We start from the raw sequence: 19,772 nt of genomic DNA, 5'->3' as shown, positions 1-19,772 counted from the left end.
ACAAGTCATGATAATATGTTGTATACAAATTCTAAAAATAAACCAGTTGTCTTACTTAGAAAATCTAAAGGGCCAATCACAAGTTACTGTTATCGTGGTGGAAGTGTTTCTGTCTGCGTAGGAACATCCTGCCTGTAACCCATATACAAGAATACTATTTTGAAAACAGAGCACAGAGACAACTATCTAGCAAAATTTGTTTTAAATATGTCAGAACCTTAAGTTGGTGGTGTAGGAGTACTAATAACCATGAACACGGTCATTGCCTTCCTCATCACAATGGTAATCTTTTGAAGGCATTGTGTAGGCAAAGGTGTAAAAATACTCTCCTGACATTAATAAAGGTTAAAGCTCTTTAGTCAATAATACATCCTTAAAGGGCTCGTTATTTAACCTGCATCAATCAATGTGCAGTTTAATGTGCATTGCCATGCTTTTGAGACCCCTTCAAATTATGTGTTGTGTTAACACACTTGAGTTAACCCCATACATTCTATGCACTAAAGGGCGTTAAAGCAGCCCAATCATTCTGAATGGTTTGGCAGGGCACTTTGCTGCACACAAAATCCTACCTAAACTTGTTTTTTTTATCGAATATGACGTTTCCCATGGTACATAGACTATATTACTAAAAGTATTGGGATGCCTGCCTTTACACATGAACTTTAATGGAATCCCAGTCTTAGTCTGTAGGGTTCAATATTGAGTTCCCACCCTTTGCAGCTATAACAGCTTCAACTCTTCTGGGAAGGCTGTCCACAAGGTTTAGGAGTGTGACTATGGGAATGTTTGTCCATTCTTCCAGAAGCGCATTTGTGAGGTTAGGCACTGATGTTTGGCGAGAGGGCCTGGCCTCCCAGTCTTCACTCTACTTCATCCCAAAGGTGTTCTGTTGGGTTGAGGTCAGGACTGCAGGCCAGTTAAGTTCCTCCGCCCCAAACTCGTTAATCCACGTCCTTATGGACCTTGTTTGTTCACTGTGCACAGTCATGTTGGAACAGGAAGGAGCCATTCCAAAACTGTTCTTACAAAGTTGGGAGCATTAAATTGTCCAAAATGTCTTGGTATGCTGGCGCCTTAAGAGTTTCCTTCACTGGAACTAAGGGGCCAAGCCCAACCCCTGAAAAACAACCCCGCACCATAATCCCCCTCCACCAAATTATTTGGACCAGTGCAAAAAGCAAGGTTCTGTCCTCAACCTGATAGAACACCTTTGGGATGAATTAGAGCGGGGACTGTGAGCCAGGCCTTCTCATCCAACATCAGTACCTGAACTCACAAATGCGCTTCTGGAAGAATGGTCAAACATTCCCATAGACACACTCCTAAACCTTGAGGACAGCCTTCCCAGAAGAGTTGAAGCTGTTAAAACTGCAAAGGGTGGGCCAACTTAATATTGAACCTTACGGACTAAGACTGGGATGTCATTAAAGTTCATGTGTGTGTAAAGGCCGGCGTCCCAATACTTTTGGTAATTTAGTGTATGTTGTGGTGCACGGCAGAGCAGATTTGTTACTTGTTACTGCAGCAGTGCATTTGGGTGCTAATCAAAATGAATGGCAGTGTGTTGTGCACATTACTGTGCATGGTGGAGTTGTGCAGTAAACACGCATTTTACTGCACTTTTGTAGCACACAAATCTGAATAAGCCCTGAGCGCAAATTGCAGAGCATTTTACATAAGAAATTATACGTGTTTTGATGTGGTTCCATTGGCTTTATAAACACAGGTTTCCCCAAGGGAAATGCATTCCAATGCTGTAAAAAGGAGTCAAGAATAGGTATTTGTCATGTTCAGTGTATACTCTGTACATCTCTGACATTCAACTGACACTCAATGTCATGTAAAACAACAAGTTAACATTATGCATGCATCCTATTACAGCCCATTGAAAAACACTGTATTAGGATTTGACCTTATGCCCTGTAAGTACAAATACCCTGGTAGTGCCATTTCCTTCTCACTATAACTACACTGGTCAGTTAACAGCCCAGTTCATGTAAATTGAATTATGAAATGACTTCCTCTTCAGGAATAATGTTAAGGTTGTGCAGATAACACCAGTGGATTTGTTCTTTAAAGTGGACCTAGCGTCAGTTTTTTTATGTTGAGTATATACATGCAAATGCAGAAGACCAGAATATACAAATATTTCCAGGCTCTAAGGGTAGTTTTACAAGTATAGGTGCCCCAGGTTTAGCTTATGGGTTTTCAACCTTAACAGTGCAAAAGGAATAGCCAGATATGCCTCCCATAAGGTCCAGTTTCTCTCAAGTACCAAGCTTCCCTAGTGGCTGCTCACAGTTCTTCACAAGTGGCTTCTCTTTGCACAAGAGCTTTTAGGAAAGGGATTCTTTGCAAATTATAGAACGCTCTGTTGGCGGCAAACCTTGCCAGCTGCTTTACCCAAGCGGGGTCCTGGTTGCCAGGCCTGAACGTGTTCTAGTTGGAATTGCTGAAAAGACATTCTACTGAATGGATGGTGGCAGTTTAGGTGGGTGGGGCATTTGATTAATTTAATGGAACAGGTGTCATTTAGTTCACTGGGATGGTGGTACACAACTGAGCTAAGTTAAGGAAAACAATAGATTCTCTTACTTTTTCTGTGCCCAGTAAAAAATACCAACAATCCCAGATAGCAAGCAATTGTGCTGCAATTTGAAAATGACTTGCTAAGCTATTGCTAGACTTGCCGTGCTTCACAAGTTTGTTGCACAATTGGAGCAAGTCCGCATTTTATGAGTCCAGATCAACTTTCTTTGCAAACATTCTGCAAGCCTGCTGCAAGTTCTGGTTCAGTTATGTTGTGCAATAAAATGTGGAGTGTGGGGACAGAGTGTTAAACTGAATCTACCCTAGAAGGTACTGTCCCCCTTATATACTTGTATAACAAACAGGAAACTGAATGGGGCTTTAGATGTACATTCTAGGGTATATTAATCACCAACTCACAAAATATATAAAAAATTCTTAAGGTTTTATTCAATATCACAAAAGTTAAAATACATATGTTAAAAACATATTCACGCATGCAACAGCCTCTCTTTAAGCCTTTGAATCCATTGTATTGGTCAACGCGTTTCGCAGGTTACCCCACCTCATCAGGGCCTTAGATCCTTTAAAAGATACTGTGTGATAAACGTATGGGATGCTAGTAACAACTAGTCTGCCAGGTCCGTGGGGAACAAAGCCAGGTCCTCCAATGCCCACTGTTTTTCTCGAATATTGTCAAATGCATAGATCAAAATAATGGCTGTTTCTCATTTCACCCAGGAGTGATATACAGACATCAGATAGAGACTTCTATATTCAGACCTTATGAACCTTAAGGTCCTGGGTTGATTGGATCATATATTCTTCACTCTGGGAAAATGTGCTTCTGACTGGGTGAAAATGTGACAAGCTGTTCGATAGAGACCTATTGTATATCACATAGCATGCTGTGCTAACAAGCATAAGCTTTGTTTTCAGGTTGAGTATGGTGCTTATGTGCGGATGCTCTTGCCATTTGGGTGATACAGTGCCTTGAAAAAGTATTCATACCCCTTAAAATTTTCCACATTTTGTCATGTTACAACCAAAAATGTAAATGTATTTTATTGGGATTTTATGTGATAGACCAACACAAAGTGGCACATAATTGTGAAGAGGATGGAAAATTATAAATGGTTTTCAAACTTTTTACAAATACATTTCTGAAAAGTGTGGTGTGCATTTGTAGTCAGCCCCCCGAGTCAATATTTTGTAGAACCACCTTTCGCTGCAATTACAGCTGCAAGTCTTTTTGGGTATGTCTCTACCAGCTTTTCACATGTAGAGAATGACATTTTTGCCCATTCTTCTTTGCAAAAAAGCTCAAGCTCTGTCAGATTGGATGAAGAGCGTCTGTGAACAGCAATTTTCAAGTCTTGCCACAGATTTTTAATTAGATTTAGGTCTGGACTTTGACTGGGCCATTCTAACCCATGAATATGCTTTGATATAAACCATTCCATTGTAGCTCTGGCTGTATATTTAGGGTTGTTGTCCTGCTGGAAGGTGAACCTCCGCCCCAGTCTCAATCTTTTGCAGACTCTAACAGGTTTTCTTCTAAGTCTGCCCTGTATTTCTCTCCATCCATCTTCCCATCAACTCTGACCAGCTTCCCTGTCCTTGCTGAAGAAAAGCATCCCCACAACATGATGCAGCCACCACCATGTTTCACGGTGGGGATGGTGCATTTAGGGTGATGTGCAGTGTTATTTTTTTCACCACACATAGCGTTTTGCTTTTAGGCAAAAAAGCTCAATTTTTGTCTTATCTGACCAAAGCACCTTCTTCCGCATGTTTGCTTTGTGCCCCACGTAGCTTCTTGCAAACTGCAAATGGAACTTCTTATGGCTTTCTTTCAACAATGGCTTTCTTCTTAACACTCTTCCATAAAGGCCAGATTTGTGGAGTGCAGGACTAAATAGTTGTTCTGTGGACAGATTCTCCCACCTGAGTTGTGGATCTCTGCAGCTCCTCCAGAGTTACCATGGGCCTCTTGGCTGCTTCTCTAATTAATGCTCTCCTTGCCCGGCCCGTCAGTTTAGGTGAACGGCCATGTCTTGGTAAGCTTGCAGTTGTGCCATACTCTTTCCATTTTCAGATGATGGATTGAACAGTGCTCCATGAGATGTTCAAAGCTTGGGATCTTTTTTTTTATATCCTAACCCTGCTGTAAACCTCTCCACAACTTTATCCTTGACCTGTCCGGTGTGTTCCTTGACCTTCATGATGCTGTTTGTTCACTAAGGTTCTCTAACAAACCTCTGAGGGCTTCACACAATAGCTGTATTTATATTTAGATTAAATTACACACAGGTGGACTCTATTTACTAATTAGGTGACTTCTGAAGGCAATTGGCTCCACTAGATTTTAGTTAGGGGTATCAGAGTAAAGGGGACTGAATAAAAATGCACGCCAAACTTCTCAGATATTTATTTGTAAAAAAAATTGAAAACCATTTATCATTTTCCTTCCACATCACAATTATGTGCCACTTTGTGTTGGTCTATCACATAAAATGCCAATAAAATACATTTACGTTTTTGGTTGTAACATGACAAAATGTGGAAAATTTCAAGGAGTATGAATACTTTTTCAAAGCACTGTAGATGAAGCCTTTGATGATCTGAATAGAAGTTACCATCTCTCTCTTCATTGGAGTGATTAGGAGCTCTGGAATTACCCTCATTAAAGCCTCCTTTGACCGCTCTATAATTTGAGGGTCCACACTATCTGGTAAGCTGCTTGACTTGATCATGGTGGTGCAGAGTGCTTCTTTCTACACTGAAGCTGGTATTGGGCTCTCCGGTCATATATATCATCCAAGTAGATTTCACTGTTTAAAGCACCATTATACATTTATTGTTGAATATAATACAGACATTTTAGACTGAGTCCTGTGTGTACGCTTTTATTCTATTCTACAATTCAAGATCAAATGATTTTTATTTAGTTATTTTATTCAAAAAATAAGTACAGAGGTAAAGGAATGAGCGAGGCAAATATTGTTATTCATCTGGCATATGTGTAAGAAGAAGAGATAGTGAGTAACAGTATAGAGAGACATAATAGCAAGTTAGCTGTGAACCAGTGTTGACATGTTAACAGTAAACATAGTGCTTGCGGAGCATATGGTGCAACATGGATCACATGTGCAGTGTACTCAATAGGCTTTAACCAGTAAATGAAATGGTGAGAGAAAGCAGAGAGGGAAAAAAAAGTAAGAAAGTAAAGGATCAAAAATAAGGGGGCAAAAAGAACCTACCAGGGAGGTTAGTGGCTGGTCGAGGTCCTCAGGAAATGTAGAGACTGTTGTTACAATTCCAAAAGTCGCTGATCAAAATTGCATGGGAGATAAGCCGAGACTCATGGCTCCCATACTCTACGAAGTTTATACATCTTACCTTAACCAGAGTCTGATGATTTAGAATTTTGACTTCCAAGGCCGATACAAAATGTTATTTTTATTTAGAGGAACCTTTTTAATAATTTCCAGGTATCAGGGAGCTCCTGCTAATAAATACTATATCTATAGTTCACAGCTCAAGCAGTTGAGTTATAGAAAAAGAAAGGAGATATAAAAATAAACACAAGAATCTGGGGGTATTTGGCAAATATTTTTCTTACGATGCCAACCAATGGGAGAGTCAGTCAGACAAGTGTCTCATTACTCTAGAGGCATTGGGAGAGAAGGGCCTCCCATTACACTGGTGGCCAGTGAGAGCGTCAGCGAGAGAAGGACCACATTACACTGGTGGTCATTGGGATGGTCAGTGAGAGAAGGACCCTATTACACTGATGGTCCATCCTTCCTTACAGATAACTAAAAAGATAACAGGTGTCAATGGCTACTTATCTTGAAATCACAAATCTTTATTGCTCAAGGAACCCCTAGCAGCTTCTGGAGGAAGCCTTGAGGAACCCTGGTTGAGAAAGGATGATTTAGAAGCATCAACTAAAGCATTTGACTCCTTTGTATCTAGACAGATTTCACTAGCAGTGGCCACATCCCCGTGGATGTGGCCACTGCTTGCAGGATAGGAAGTGATGACATTGGTTTTTAGTGCAGGTACACAATTTAGATTCTCAGTAAAATAAGTGTTTTTTTTTTTGCAAGGAAACATATTTCCACTAAAAAAGACAGTGTAATGGGTGTTTGTTAACCACTGTTTATGTCTAAAAGGAAGTGAAAGTGCAGATTTGTAAGTGTACTAAGAATGACTGATATATGATTAACCACTACACCAAAGACATTAAGCAGAAACAAGTGAACACTTTCCATGATGTACTGGGCTTGTTTTAGTCTTTTTCTTTTTTGGGGTTGTGTATCCCAACACTGTTGATTTTCAGTGAGTGAGATATAGCTGTGTAGCGCTACTCCCGTGAGAGCTGCTGTAAATAAATTGGTCCCTAGATTAGTGCCGGGGCAGCCAGGCACAAAACAACAGTCCACTCACTCTGGCTCAGTAATCGGTCTAGGGCAGTGATGGCAAACCTTGGCACCCCAGATGTTTTGGAACTAAATTTCCCATGATTCTCATGCACTCTGCAGTGTAGTTGAGCATCATGGGAAATGTAGTTCCAAAGCATTTGGGCTGTCAAGGTTCGCCATCACTGGTCTAGGGGATGTCTTTTTAGGATTCTTTTGTGAAACAACTTGATGGGGTGTAGGGTGACATGGGATGCTCCTGATATACTAAAGATTTGCAGGAGGACCCCCCCCCCACTTTGCTAAACCTCCCTGCACAGTCTCTGTGCAAGAGCAAATGCAGATGACAGAAATTAGTCCCTTTTTAGAAGTTTCTTCAGCACAAATGAAACAGCACACAGTCGCTAGGACTCTGAGCTCAGGTCAGTACTCACACTGTCACAAGATCACCGGATCCCTCTTTCCAGTATCCACTGGACACTCTTCAGCGAGGGAGAGGTTAATGCACACAATGTGACATGACAGTCAGACCCTTTCCAACTTCTTCCGGGTACTCTTTAGTGAGCTCTCCAGACCAGATCGTTAGGTGAAATTCCTTTTATTAGCATCAAAGAAAGAGTTTAGAAGTAGGGCCCTCAGCTATGCAACAGTTGGGAACTCAGTAAAAATGAAGCGAACTCCAGCAGACTGCTCAGAGGGGCAAAGCCCTTTCAATTGGCGATTTCTCCAGCAGGAAATAACCTGGCTGCTCCAGGCCTCAGTCTATTTATGTGATCTCCAGCCACCTACTGGGCCCACCTTCACAGGAATTGGCTGAAGCACAATAAATATTCAGGTTGCCCATTTGCCTTGCCCAACCTCCTATGTTTCAGAAGCCTCTAGAAATCAGGGGACAGCAATCAAACCTGCAGCCTTTGATATCCAGAACAGTCAAAAGCAATCTACAGCTGCTCCTCTGATTACAGAGGAGCCAAAAACTAGATTTTCCTAACATCTTAGCAACCTAACTAGAAGGGTGCCATGTTATGCAGGATAACATGAGAAGTGTGACCGGGTTATTAACATGGCTGGAAGTTTTCTATACAAGTTGACCATGAGATTTTTAAAGCCCATCTTTTTTTCAGCTTGATGGCACAGCCCTAATAAAATGTCTTGGTCATCGCTTTGAGAATCTTCCTGCTGCCACACAAGGTGTAAAGTTGGTCATACACCAGTAGAAATTTGTTTGCATTGCATCGATTCCTCACAGCCTGTTATAACCCCATAATACCAGACTACCACACTGCAAGTGTGTACAATTGTGCAAGGTTGCAGGGCAGTTGCAGCATGGGCCTATTCATTTGAATGGGTCATGTTTGGCAGGCAGTAGTTCCCACCAAGCACGACAGGGGTTATAATTCCTATTGCACCTGCGAAGCAATGCACAACGGCTGCAGTATGTGTACGTCCCTGGCTGCTGCCTTTACAGCTAAGTGTGGAAATGAGCCCTTGCTGTGAATGTGGTTTTCATTCTGGAAAAAACACTCATTGTAGTGCATCTTAAATTTGAAATCGTTGACAAATCCACAGTGCTATTAAATGCTCTGATGAACAATTTTTCTTATTGTAGTTGATTTACTAAAGGAAATAGTATACATTTAGAAAAATATTGTCTGTCTAATGTGCCATTTCACTTATAAACCATTTCCAGTATGGTTCTTCCGCCACATGATCTGGGCACGTGTTCTCCCATGCAGTTTTACGCTGAATTTCTACCACCTGCACAGTTTATATTTGCTAGTATTAATGGAATGTTAATTTCTGTAGAAATGCAAAGTAATTTCAATTGATTGCAGGCTTGAAATACTTCCGTACCTTTCTTTTTAAACTTGAAACTTCCTGTTTCACTACAACTGTGTTACAAGGGTATCTATTTTCAGATGTTCATGATCTTATTTATTTGATTTTCCTTTCAGTGGTTGACAGTGAGTTTCGTACAAAACACTTTTTTACGGGATATAAATGTACTTTCCTCTCCCATTCAGAACATTCAGAAGTCAAGGGACTAGAGTGATAGATTTGCACATAGGTGGAGTCAGCCCCTGATTTCTTATATGTCTTGGATACTTCAACAAAGAGATCTGTCCACCATCATTTTCTACCTTTGTTTCTGTCCACTTGGGAGAGTTGGGTTTACCCTCCTTATATGTTGTTTTGTTTTTTTCTATTGTTTTTCTTCCTATAAGGCTGCTGCCCTGTAGTCTATCCAATTTTTGTTTTACCCAATGGTAGCAGTGTGGTGTCCCCTTACTTTGAGGGTCAGTGGAAGAAGGGCTCCACAAACAAAGGTGATCAGATGGAGACAAGTGCTGTTACAATGGTGGTCTGTTGGAGGAAAAATATCTATTACACCGATGATCTGTAGAAGAAGGGCCCCATAAATTGATAGTCAGTAGAGAAGTGCTCTCTTACGTTAGTGGTCAGTTGGAGAAAGAATGCCCCTTACCCTGGTAGTTAGTAAAAAGAATGTCCCGTTCCATTGATATTTTCCATGGGAAAATATCCTTTCCATTAGTGATCAGTGGGACAGACAGCTAAAAAGATAATTGGTGTCAGTATTTACTGACGAGAGACGAGAGGAGAATCTCCACTAGTCCTGCACCGTTAGTCCTGCCAAGTGACATTGTTGTCCAAACTATGCAGGCACTGCCAGTAGGGAGATCAATCTGAACTGGTCCCCTAAATATCATCATCTCTTGCACAACTCCTAGTGACCTCTCATGGAAACCCAAAGGTTTCAACAGACCCCTGGTTTAGAAGGGCTGCACTATATGAACCAGTCCTTGCTGATCTCTGCAAGAGATCTTGAAACTGGAGATTCTACTTGCAAAGACTAGACTGTGTATGGGCATCCAGTGTGGAGTGGCATTTGGTGTATCTTTTTGTGAAATCAGAGGCATAACTAGAACCTTTAGGGACACTTTCAGTTGGCCCTGGGGCCCTTTCTTTTGGTCCTGAGGCCCTTTACTCCCAACACGGGGTTCTTTATTACGTTCCCACAGCAGGACCCTTTCACATGTTGTTCAGTGGGCCACCTTCCTGCCATCTTGGGGCCCCCCACAGTGGCGGAACACCAGGGGCTGGTCACAAGTGTGACCTTTGAGACTCTAGTTGTTCCACCACTGTGTGCAATATACAGTATATTCTGATTAGCTGCTTGGGGTTACTGCAGTTTGCACACTGTTCTAATATTATGTATTATTATTATTATTAAAACAGTGCAGTAATGTTAATGCATAATTCATTTTTTAAGATGCAGAAGTGGAAATGTATTGCTTTATAATAAGCCATATTTCCTTTTCTCCAACTCCAACACACTTACCACCACGCCACACACAAGTGTGAGCAATGCTTCTCAATGCATTTGTGGGTGCACAGGAAATTATTATAACATAAGCTCTTTAACCTTATTGGCTTACATATAGAATCGAATTTGAAATACTACAGTAGTTGTTGGGGCCAGCAGTTCTGAAGGAGGAACATTTAGTGGGCCGCACCAACCTACAGCGTAATGCCTACACATAACACTGTGGTAAGATTACCTTTGTTGCAAACCACAGTATCTACTCTTGCTGCAGTGGTACTGAATTACTCCGAGGTAAACAACTAACTGAAACTATTCTGTTCAAATACACCTACGGCTTTAAGTTATTAGGCTACAAAGGTTCAAGTGGCTTTTGTGTAAAAGTAGAGGAGTTGAATGTATATAAATAGAATCATGCTCTTTTTAAGCAAATTGGTCGGAAATATAAAAGCAAAGATATGTATGATCAAGTTTCACAAAGTACAATGTCATATACGAGATTTATACACAGGGGGGGTTATTTACTAAAGGCAAATCCACTTTGCACTGCAAGTGCACATGAAAGTGCACTGAAAGTGCACGTGGAAGTAAAGTCGCTGTAGATCCGAGGGGGACATGCAAGGAATGTAAAAAACAGCATTTTAGATTGCACATGATTGGATGATAAAATCAGCAGAGCTTCCCCTAATTTCAGATCTACCCCTTAGATTTAGAGTGACTGCACTTCCAAGTGCAATTTCAAGTGCACTTAAAGTGCAAAGTGGATTTGCCTTTCGTAAATAACCCCCCTACGCCAAACACCTGGGAAGCTTTTTAAAAAGCAACTGTAGTCAACAAATTAAAGTTTACGTATAGCCAAAATGTCTTTTTTAGTTTTCAACAGCATAAGAAATGGTCAGAACACTGCTCACATTTTTATTGCTCTCTATGTCCCTGCTATGTAGATTTATCCTCTGTAATAATCCTGGTGGCTAGTGATGAGCTTGGGGTCCAGTGCAAACCTAAGTTGGTCTGAATTGCCCGGTCAGTGTGCTGTGGCCGGAAGATTCCCTACCCTGCAGCTGACGTATGCAAAGGGGCAGGGATGCTTGTATCATCATTGACCTAATATGCGTACATGATCATATCAGGTCAATGTCATTAACCTAATATGGCCATATGGACATATTAAAGAGGAGCTCCAGTCTCCCCCCAAAAAATGAAAAGTCAGCAGCTACAAATGGAGCTGCTGATTTTTGAAATAAGGACATTTATCTGTCCAGGGATCCTCACCCCAGCTGATTCTTCAATTGGAGTCGTGTCCAGGCACTGACATCTCAACCTGTTGCCACCCACGCTGTAGCCGAATAACAGCTACGACCCTAGCTTAATTTGTCGGGAGAGCATCTATTGACATTCTCCTGTCATCACGCTTCTGCGTACCCCCGCGACATGTGGGCGGTGCGCTCTGTGATTGCCCAGCCCATCAGTGCAGCCTATCAGTGCCCATCAGTGACTATCAGTGCACATCAGTGTAGGAGAAAAATTACCTGTTTGCAAAATGTTATAACAAACTATGAAAAAAATAAAAACACATTTTCAAAATTTTCGGTCTTTTTTCGTTTGTTTAGCAAAAAATAAAAAACACAGTAATGATCAAATACCACCAAAAGAATGCTTTTTGTTAGCCGTTCAGCAGTCTTCTGGGGCTTGTGATGTGTCTGAGAAGGCTGCGGAGGGAGGAGGGGGTGAACTTCTAGGTACCCACCCCCCGCTCCCCCCAAGAAAGTACCAAATGTGGCAGTGGAGGGGGGGAGATGCAAACAAGTGGAACTTCCCCTTTTGGGTGAAGTTCTGCTTTAAGTCAATGATTTCAATCTTTGCGAATTCAGGGTGGGGAATCTCTTGTATGAAGCTCATTGACTCAGCACTGACCCTTTTTCTTCCAGGTTTAGATCAAACCCAAGCTCATCCCTACTGGTGGCCATTCTGTGGAAGTAGTGGGAAATCCAAAATTATGAGTTGTCACCAAAACAGGAACACATCTTTTCAATGGGGACAGTTGTTCTGGTGACAACTGTCTAGGGGGGATTTGTATTTACTTTGAAGAGATTTCCTCTCACTTTCCGTTGTGTCTGTGGGAAAGGAAGTGAAAGAAAATCTCCCCAAGACACAGATACACTTTCAATTATTCAGTGAGCTCCCAATGAAAATGAGCAAACAATGCCACTGTGCTACACTTAATAAGTTAACACAATTTGCAGTTAATCAATGTTTTCATAGTTTTCCCATTGCTATAATGAGCAGGTCTTTCACAGGACGGGGCTGTAGATTCTTACCAGTTAATTCCTACCAGATGAGCAATGACATATCCCTTTCTGAGATGTATAGCTTCCTGCAATGCTTTATATAGACTGAATTGGGGAAGGGGAAGAGGCATGAATAATTGCTGAACGACCAAGGGTATGCATAATTAAGAGTTTACACATTTAGACTAACGAGAAACTGATGGGTGGCGTTGAGAATTCCTCACAATATCACAAAACAAGGAGTAGGTGTTCCCAGAACTCTCAGTTAGCATGATTTTGTATATTAGGGTGTCATGATGTACTTAAGTAATGGCAGGTTTGAAAACAAATCCCCTTGGTAGTAACACATATTTCTAGCTGTTAAATTGTTACTAAACGCACAACAGTAAAATCAGTCTGTATATGCAGTAAAGCATGCTTGTTATACTCACTGTGGAACTTAAGGGGTTAAAGGGTTAATCCTCCTCATTGTGTTTGATCCGCCCCTTCTTCCACTGTCCCCAATCCATCTCCTGATAAGACAGAGTCTTAGGTGTCACTCTGCACACGCTCAGTTTGGTGTGTATTGCTAGAGAGGTTTTTTTTCTTGGGAGGGTGCATGTGATCAGCACAGGGCCAATCAGCACTGTCCAGACAGAGGCTCAGGGGTCCTACAGCCTCATAGGACAGAGTAAAATGAAAACTCCTCCTACAAGCTTTAACCAGACACTGATAGGAGTCATAAGATTGCAATATATGGCTGATGAGACAAGGTATTTAGCAGTTTATATTTACTAAAATAATTGCATTTCCATGTTCTGTGTACTGTGGGAGACCAGATATAGTAAATGCAGGGTCCTGGATTTAGTAACACTTTAACTGAGCTGTATTAAAGAGGAAGTAAACCCTGATGGGTGTTACTTCCTCTTTGTTTCCCTGCAAAAGTAAAGCATAATGGGCAACTATGCATCGCATAGTTGCCCATTATGTGACACTTACCTGCAGGAGAAGCCCGCGATGTCCCTGTCTTCCTCGCTAGTAGCGAGCGTCCATTCTTCACCCCTCTTCCTTCCAGGGCCACGAACTTCAGCTCTGTGACTGGCCGGAGTCGCGTGACGTCACCCCCATGCATGCGTGCGGAAGCCGCCTTTAACGGCTTGACTCGAGCTAGAAACGGCACAGCGTGCCCTTTCTAACTCCGGCGCATACGCAGAAGAAATCCTCTTACACGATTTGCAAATATCTCCTAGACCGTGCAGGTCTGGGAGATATTTCAAGCACCTACAGGTAAGCCTTAATCTAGGCTTACCTGTAGGTTAAAGTGGTTGTAAATGGTTTACAACCACTTTAATATAAACATTCCCTGAGAAAAATATGTTAGCTTATCTGCATACTTGTTTTAGATTATTAACTCAAAGTTTTGAGCTAAATGGGTCAATATAATAGCCAGGCAAATAGCATTTGCCGAATGAGAATTCAGCTTGGCCATTAAAGCCATTAAAGCACTGAGAAGGAAAAGTGAAAACCACACTATAGCTGACCATACACTGAGCAATTTTCAGCCCATTCAATAGGAACTGTCTTAAATTGACTTTGTGGTTGGGCCTGTCGGTACCCTCCCATACAGGATTGAAGGAGCCAGGTGGAAAATGCATGCAGCTAACACCGGATGTCAGAATACAGTAGCCAGCACTGCAGATTCATCCGTCCACACTGCAGGCTAAACATAAAAAAATCTGTCAGCGTCTGGCCAGCTTAACCTCCATAGCTTGATCCTCTAATCTGCATTCAGAAACCCCATGGTCCTACAGACTTTGGGTTCTACAAGTGATTTTATTTTGGGATTATGGGAACTATTTTTACATCCAGATGCATATGTTTTGCACATTTGATCCAAACTATCCAAGCACAGAGAGCAGTGTATTTAATTAAAACAATTTCTTAGGTTTTATCTCAAATATTATGTATCAGTTTACCCACCATGAGGCTGGCTGTTTCCTGGCATACTATTCTGCAGGACAAAATTCTGAAGACTAAAAAGAAGAATACAAATGTATCTGTACATATGGTTGTCATTCAGTACAATAACCTGATAAGCAGCACAACTTTCTATACGTGCTGGCAACAAAGATGGGGTGTGGCATATGGAGTGCGGGTTATTAATACGTATGCTGATTCCGCTAAATGACTTTTGAAAAAACTTTTTTTGGTTTGACCGTCGAGTATCGGAAGGTATATGGATTGCACCTTCTGACTTTAGCTCAGTTGTACTGTTTCTTGGAAAGTATTAGTAGATCAGACAAATTTTACATGTTGCTTTGAGTTTCTATAAGTGTATAAAAGTGTACTGCCTCCAGCAGGGCCGTGGATAAGGGGTACCACTGGTCTAACTGTACGGGGCCTGGGCCAGCATGGGGGTTCAAGTAGCAGGGTGAATTGGATGAGGGCAAGGAGGGTGATCGCTTCGGCGGGGGGACAATTACTAAAACCAAACTCATGTATGGCTATCTCTGCTTCAGGTGAAAGCTGGCTTCTTGTCTCCCTCCCATTGGCTTTCAATTGCTGTAGAGAGATCCATGCATGCGATCAGTTCCAGTAATTGCCCCCACCGCCACAACAATTACCCTCCCTGTGCACCATCCATTTCCCCCCTGCTGCCCAGGCCCCCTGTTTGCCCCCTCTACATCCGCAGTGCTGCCAGCTTCCCTCCTCTCCTTCCCGCCGGCAGCTTTAAGAACACAATAGGATCCTCCAAAATGGAGAGTGGGGGAAAGGCCACTAGTCCAAATCAATTGGTGGAGGGGGGATTATGGTGTGGGGTTGTTTTTCAGGGGTTGGGCTTGACCCGTTAGTTCCAGTGAAGGGAAATCTTTAGGCGTCAACACACCAAGACATTTTGGACGATTTCATGCTCCCAACTTTGTGGGAACAGTTTGGGGATGGCCCCTCCCTGTTGCAACATGACTGTGCACCAGTGCACAAAGCAATAAAGACATCCATATCCATAAAGACATGGATGGATGAACGAGTTTGGGGTGGAGGAACTTGACTGGCCTGCACAGAGTCCTGACCTCAACCTGATAGAACACCTTTGGAATGAATTAGAGTGGAGACTGCAAGCCAGGCCTTCTCATCCAACATCAGTGCCTGACCTCACAAATGTGCTTCTGGAAGAAAGGTCAAACATTCCCATAGACAAACTCCTAAACCTTGTGGACAACCTTCCCAGAAGAGTTGAAGCTGTTATAGCTGCAAAGGGTGGGCCAACTCAATTTAGAACCCTACGGACTAAGACTGGGATGTCATTAAAGTTCATGTGTGTGTAAAGGCCGGCGTCCCAATACCACCATTTGTTCATGTATTCCATGCTATGTGTGAGCAAAATCTAAAAACTGGCTACGGCGGTGAAAGGGTTAAACAACAATCGGCTTGGCTTACTCCGATTTTACCTTTTATTTATGTATGCATCAATTTGCATTATCCAGTTATATCACTGTTCCAGCCTTAAATTAGGAAGTGGGAGCATGGAATGGAATATATTAGCTCACGGAGAACTGAAAAACTGCAGCACAGAAACCAACCTGAAACTGATATTGCAGCTCCTGACTATGAGCATTATAATATTTAAAATCTTTAGTACCCATTTTCTATCAACCTTCAGTTGTAGCCAATATCGGTACAGCACAAATAACTCCAAACCTGATACCATGTGGGAGGTACAATCATAGATGATTATAAAACCTCAATGGAAAAGGTGCTTTTCTCAGTTCTACCTATGAGAACTGCCACCTAGTGCTATTCACAGAGACTTCAGTAAGTCCTGTTATTGTCATGAATGACTCAGTATTGTTTTCCCTTCTGTACATTTTCCACCAGCCTTGTTGTATACTTGTGGGTATATAAAGGACCAATATGCCCAGTTGGCTTATGGTTAAGGGCATTGATAATATAGTATTTATATAAAGCGTATTTATGTTTGTGCCTGCCTATATCTGTGTGTGTGTGTGTGGGTGCGTATGTAAAATGCCAAGTTATCAGACCTGAAGGTATCTGAGACCATGAAGGTGGAGCTATTTCATTAGAAGTAGTGGACCCCACGGCAAGTATTCATTTTATTTGGAAGATGGTTTATTACGAGGAGGGTAATTGTATAAATTAGGGCTGTTACTGAAAATGAAATGAAATTTTCGTGTTCGATTAATCGATTTCTTTTTTTAATCGATTAATCGACTAATTTCGATTAATTATAACGCATATACAGATCCAACTACTTTTAGCTGATCTCCTTGCATTGCAACTCTGCATTAGTCAGTGGTAAATGTGGTATACACTATATACAATCACCCGACACTAGTTAGTTTCATTGGGTAGTTGTGTTTTATTGAACTTCAATCAACTTCAATACAGTTCTGCTACTGTAACTGGAATCTAAATGTTTACTGCCGCTGCACCGCCGCACAAGTTTTGTACCCGGTTTTCATGTTAGTGATGCCATGGTATTTTTTCCATCCATCACTAATAAACCTAAAAAAGATTCTGTCTCCTGTTTAAAGTATTTAGCCATCTCCTCCTTTTTCTTTGTTGATTTCCCCACCAAGAGGATCCAACTATTTGGCCTTTAGATACACTTTAAGATGACCATGGGATTATTGAAGGGTCAAAATTTGCTGCATTAAGATAACTGTGCATGGATAAGATCCCTGAATCATTTTCAGCACCATACAACGTTAGACCTTGCTCACCTCTCCTCCACCTCCTGGACTTGAACCTTCATCTCCTTGTCCACACTCCACCCGGAGCTCTAGAGCGATCTCCCTGCAGAATGTAGAGCCACGGATCGTGACTTCAACTGTTTCTCCAGGTAGGATACCTGCCTCAGGTCCTGACAAACCAGCTCTGGTTTGTCAGGCCTTCGTTAGCAGACGGAGGCACTTGGGGAAGGGAGGAGGAGTCCGATGACGTCGATGTCCGTGACGTCACCGGATTTCCAACGGAACTCCCTGAAGACCCGGAAGCTGGCAGAGAGGAGAGTACCGATCAAACAAATTTTGATCGATCAAAAAATTAATGATTTATCGAGGAATTAATCGTTCATTTCCGCAGCCCTAGTATAAATTATGTTATATTCAGAAAGCTAAACACATGAAAAACTGCATTAGAGAGGCTTGCCAATGTTATCACAGACCTAACCTAGATTTTGAATTACACACTGTGATCCAGACACAATTAAACTGTAAGCAAATAGAAAACCAGTGTTGTTGGCTTGCAAAGCTGGAGTACTGAGTTCAGTTGTTACCAGAAATGGTAACTGAATAGAGTTATTGGGTATAGCGTTATGACTAGATAGAAAGAAGATTTAAGGCTGCCATGAATGACTTGAATTAGGGCAGATTCATACTGAATTGTCCAAAACTCGAGCCATGGGTGTCCCTGTAGGCAGGTGCCTAAAATGTTCATTGTATTTTGTACCTCTTTGAAAAGAGAGAGAGTGAATTCTACAGTGAATACTTTTTGGGGACTGAAGTGTAAATCTTCACGTTAACCCTCTGGCTGGTGAAGAGCATAAAGTATCAGGAAGGTGGAGCAGCCAGCTCTAGTGAGGGAATGGTGGTGGCCAATGACAGAGGTTTCATGGATAAGGGAGGTCTAGCACATGATGCACCCTACCGAGCAGCTAGGTTCATATCTTAGGACCCACTGCAGAACAGAACCAGTCCTTAGGAACTGGCCTGGAACCACAGTGTGTGAGTCCTTGCAAAGTATGTGCGGTGGCTCCCCTCTTTGCCTTTCAGCTGAATTGGGAAAGAATTACATTATATTTTTGTAGTACATCTATGACACATGTTCATAACCTCTGTTTCCCTGCAGTACGAGAAGAACAGCTGCTTACAATTGAAGACTATGACCTCAATGTTGTACGACTGTGCTTCCAAGTCTTTCTTGCTGATGAACAAGGGAAATACACCAGAGCTCTGACACCTGTTGTCTCCAACCCAATTTATGACAACCGTAAGTTTCATGCTTCCTTATAACCAGGTGTGGGAACCAGTTAGGTCTGGCTTAGCTACGCTAATTGTGCCTCCCTCAGTCTACACCTTTTAATTCACGTATTGGATGTTAATTGCCTGATTTTACCAATAAAATGAATAACGTATAGGTTAATGAGGTCCTAAAGGAAAGACAAAGTATCTACATCCCCATATATTTTGCCTTTATTGCCTTTCCTTAAAGCCTGCTATTAACTGATTTTACTTTTAGTGGGAATGTTTAACCGCTTCAGCCCCGGAAGATTTTACCCCCTTCCTGACCAGAGCACTTTTTGCGATTCGGCACTGCGTCGTTTTAACTGACAATTGCGCGGTCATACAACATTGCACCCAAACAAAATTGATGTCCTTTTTTACCCCACAAATAGAGCTTTCTTTTGGTGGTATTTGATCACCTCTGCAGTTTTTATTTTTTGCGCTATAAACAAAAAAGGAGCAACAATTTTGAAAAAAAAACCGCAATATTTTTTACTTTTTGCTATAATAAATATCCCCCAATAATATATAAAAAAAACAATTTTTTTCCTCAGTTTAGGCCGATATGTATTCTTCTACATATTTTTGCAAAAAAAAAATCGCAATAAGCGTATATTGTTTGGTTAGCGCAAAAGTTATAGCGTCTACAAAATAGGGGATAGTTTTTTTACTAGTAATGGTGGCGATCTGTGATTTTTATCGGGACTGCGACATTATGGCAGACACTTTGGACAATTTTGACACATTTTTGGGACCATTGCCATTTATGCAGCGATCAGTGCTATAAAAATGCATTGATTACTGCAAAAATGTCACTGGCAGGGAAGGGGTTAACACTAGGGGGCGATCAAGGGGTTAATTGTGTTCCCTAGTGTGTGTTCTAACTGAAGGGGGGAGGGGACTGTGTAGGGGAGATCCCAGTTCTCTGTCTGTGTGTCAGCAGCGATCGCGGGAGCCTGTCGGTGATTGTGACCGCCGGGCACTCGCATCAGCTCGGGGGGCAAGCGGGGGGCGCGCACCCCTAGTGGCCACAGGGCGAAGCGACGTAACATAACGTCGTTTCGCCCAGCCGTGTCATTCTGCCGCAGTACAACTGCGGTGGCTGGTCGGCAAGTGGTTAATTCCATTATTTTACCTGGAACCCAGCAGGTTGAACGAAAAAAAAAAAACTGACAGCTGT

At 41.9% G+C, this 19,772-nt stretch overlaps 1 protein-coding gene across 1 annotated transcript in view; it reads left to right on the top strand.

The window, feature by feature from the left end:
• Positions 1-19,772, top strand: part of REL (REL proto-oncogene, NF-kB subunit) — a 79,788-nt gene that overhangs the window by 41,080 nt on the left and 18,936 nt on the right. The window contains exon 6 of the mRNA XM_073628103.1: positions 18,438-18,578. Coding sequence (XP_073484204.1) covers positions 18,438-18,578 — 141 coding nt within the window. The remainder of the gene's footprint in view (positions 1-18,437; positions 18,579-19,772) is intronic.

This window comes from Aquarana catesbeiana, linkage group LG04 (genome assembly GCF_042186555.1).
Source record: "Aquarana catesbeiana isolate 2022-GZ linkage group LG04, ASM4218655v1, whole genome shotgun sequence".
NCBI classification, from domain to species: Eukaryota; Metazoa; Chordata; class Amphibia; order Anura; family Ranidae; genus Aquarana; species Aquarana catesbeiana.
This window is presented reverse-complemented; position numbering and strand designations above follow the sequence as displayed.